The sequence below is a fragment of the Parus major genome, chromosome 27, assembly GCF_001522545.3.
Source record: "Parus major isolate Abel chromosome 27, Parus_major1.1, whole genome shotgun sequence".
NCBI classification, from domain to species: Eukaryota; Metazoa; Chordata; class Aves; order Passeriformes; family Paridae; genus Parus; species Parus major.
The window spans coordinates 945,143-947,962 of NC_031796.1; the positions used below are offsets into that span (position 1 = coordinate 945,143).

The 2,820-nt window shown below is 68.0% G+C and overlaps 1 protein-coding gene across 1 annotated transcript in view; it reads left to right on the forward strand.

Annotated features, from left to right (window-relative positions):
• The window catches only part of GRB7 (growth factor receptor bound protein 7), an 8,068-nt gene that overhangs the window by 3,077 nt on the left and 2,171 nt on the right, over positions 1 to 2,820 (forward strand). The window contains exons 3-10 of the mRNA XM_015650998.3: positions 522 to 660; positions 761 to 905; positions 1,315 to 1,471; positions 1,548 to 1,669; positions 1,747 to 1,824; positions 1,913 to 2,050; positions 2,131 to 2,241; positions 2,358 to 2,456. Of these exons, the coding sequence (XP_015506484.2) occupies positions 522 to 660; positions 761 to 905; positions 1,315 to 1,471; positions 1,548 to 1,669; positions 1,747 to 1,824; positions 1,913 to 2,050; positions 2,131 to 2,241; positions 2,358 to 2,456 (989 nt within the window). The remainder of the gene's footprint in view (positions 1 to 521; positions 661 to 760; positions 906 to 1,314; positions 1,472 to 1,547; positions 1,670 to 1,746; positions 1,825 to 1,912; positions 2,051 to 2,130; positions 2,242 to 2,357; positions 2,457 to 2,820) is intronic.

Sequence of the window (2,820 nt, forward strand, 5' to 3'; positions counted from 1 at the left end):
GCACGGCTCGGCCTGGCAAAGCTCAGCCTGGCAGAGCTCAGCCCAGCACGGCTCAGCCCAGCACGGCTCAGCCCAGCACGGCTCAGCCTGGCAAAGCTCAGCCTGGCAAAGCTCAGCCCGGCAAAGCTCAGCCTGGCAAAGCTCAGCCCAGCACGGCTCAGCCAGCTTCTCCCAGTGCTCTCAGTGCTGATGTGGGGTCACTGGTGAGGGTCCCACGTGCGATGTGGGGGATTCTTGGGGGTCTCATGGCTGTGCTCGCCATCAATGTGATGCTCCAGCCCCCAGTACCCGGACTGGGGGGACTGGGACACCCCTGGTGGCCACCTGAGGCTCAGCCAGACCCCCAGGGCTGGGGTCCTGCTTGTCTGGGCACCAGGAAAATACCCCTGGTGGGCGCCAGGGGTGGGAGCCCACATGGAGCCCGGTGTGGTGTCCTGTGGGGGCTGCCCACACCCCTAAATGTGGCCATGGCCCCCCTAAAGGCACGAGGACCAGGTGCCAGACCCCCTCTCTCCCCACAGATAATGCCATGGAGGGGGGGGCTCAGCAGAGCAGCCTCTGGGAGCCCCCCGAGCAGGATGGGGGTCCTGGTGAGCGGGATGGGGGCGAGGGGCTGCCCGAGGTCAAGCGCTCCCAGCCCCTCCTCATCCACGGCAGCAGGTGGGTGTGAGGCCTGGGGGGGCAGGGGAGGTTAAAGGGAGTCCAGGGGGTGCTCAGGGGTGTCACAGGGGGCACCGAGCTCACCCCCCTGTGCCTGCAGCCGGCAGCCACCGCAGGAGGAGCCACGGGCGTCGTCACTGCCCAGCATCCCCAACCCCTTCCCCGAGCTCTGCAGCCCCTCCAACTCACCCATCCTGAGCAGCCCGGCCCTGGGACAGGGAGCCCCCCGCGAGGGCACCTCCCACGTGAGTCTGGGGGCTGGAAAGGGGGGCTGAGGTCTGGGACAGGGGTCCTGGGGAGGGGATTCTTGGTCTGGGGGCAGGGACCACCCCAGCGAGGGCACCTCCCATGTGAAGTGGAGTCAGGGGGCTGGAGAGAGGGGAGGGTCTCAGCTCTGGGGCAGAAACCTCCCCCCATGTGAGTTGAGGGTCTGGGAAAGGCTCTCAGCCTTTGGACAGGGACCACTCTACAGAGGTCCCACCCTCCTGGGCCGGGGGGCCAAGGGGCTGGGAAGAGGGGGTCCCATCCCTGGGACAGGCAGCACCTCCCACACGAGTTGGAGAGCAGGAGGTGAAGGGGGGGTGGTCTCACCTGCAGGTTCTGCAGGGTCCCCTCGTGCTGGGGGGCCCTGACAGCCCCTGTCCCACCTGCCAGGTGGTGAAGGTGTTCGGCGAGGACGGCGCGTGCCGCTCGCTGGAGGCGTCGGCGGGGACCACGGCGCGGCAGCTCTGCGAGACCCTGGTGCGCAGGACACGGGCTCTGCACGACCACAGCTGGGCCCTGGTGGAGCTGCACCAGCACCTGGCCCTGGGTGAGCGGCCGTGGGGGCACGGCAGGGACACGGCCCGCGGGACCCCCGGCCCTGCTGACCCCCCTGTCCTGCCCAGAGCGCTGCCTGGAGGACCACGAGTCGGTGGTGGAGGTGCAGAGCTCCTGGGCCCTGGGTGCCGACAGCCGCTTCGTGTTCCGCAAGAACTTCGCCAAGTACGAGCTCTTCAAGAGCAACGCGGTAGGTGGGCGTCCTCTGTAACCCCCCTTGGGGACCCTGAGCGCCCCGAGGGTCCCTGCTGACCCCCTGTCCCCCAGCAGTCGCTGTTCCCTGAGGTGATGGTGTCCAGCTGCCTGGAGGCCAACAAGAGCATGGCACACTCCGAGCTCATCCAGGTACGGGGCACCATGCCTGGCCGTGCCCTGGGGACCCTGCCGTGCCCTGGGGACCCTGCCGTGCCCCTCAGCCCTCGTGTCCCCCCAGAATTTCCTCAACTCTGGGAGCTGTCCTGAGGTCCAGGGCTTCCTGCAGCTGCGGGAGGCCGGGCGCAAGGTCTGGAAGCGTTTCCACTTCTCCCTGCGCCGCTCGGGGCTCTACTACTCCACCAAGGGCACCTCCAAGGTGAGGGCAGGGGGTCCCGAGGGGAGGGGGCATGGCCAGGGGGTGCAGCAGGGCCAGCCCTGACACCCCCTACCCCCCAGGACCCCCGGCACCTCCAGTACTTCGCCGACCTCACCGAGTCCAACATCTACTACGTGACGCAGGGCAAGAAGCTCTACGGGACCCCCACCGAATTCGGCTTCTGCATCAAGGTGGGGATGTCCCTGCCTGTGGCAGGGTCATTCCCTGTGCCTCCCCCTGCCAAGGGCTCTCTGTCCCCTCAGAGCCAGCCGGGGCTGCCCCGTGACGGCTCCGGCCTCTCCCGCAGCCCCACAAGGTGCGGAGCGGCGTGAAGGGCCTGAAGCTGCTCTGCAGTGAGGATGAGCAGAGCCGCAGCTGCTGGATGGCCGCGTTCCGGCTCTTCAAGGTGAGCCCCGGACGGGATCTGCCGGCCCCGTGCTGGGGGGACACTGGGATGGTGGCTGGGGGGACACCAGAGGGATAACGGGGGGATTCTGGAGGAATCCTGGGGTGATGCTGGGTGGTAGCTGGAGGGATGATGGGAGGAAGCTTGTGGGATACTGGGGGGATGCTGGGAAGATGCTGGGGAGCTACAAGGCAGGGAATGTGGAGGGGTTCTAGAGGGATGCTGGAGGGGTGACCCCATCCCAGTGAAAATGTTTGGGGTGGGTGTCCCTGTGCCCATGTGGAGCGGATGCAGAGGTCCCCAGCCCTGCTCTGGGTGGCTGTGGAGGTCCCTGGGTGGCCCGGGGTGCTCCCCCACCCCGGCT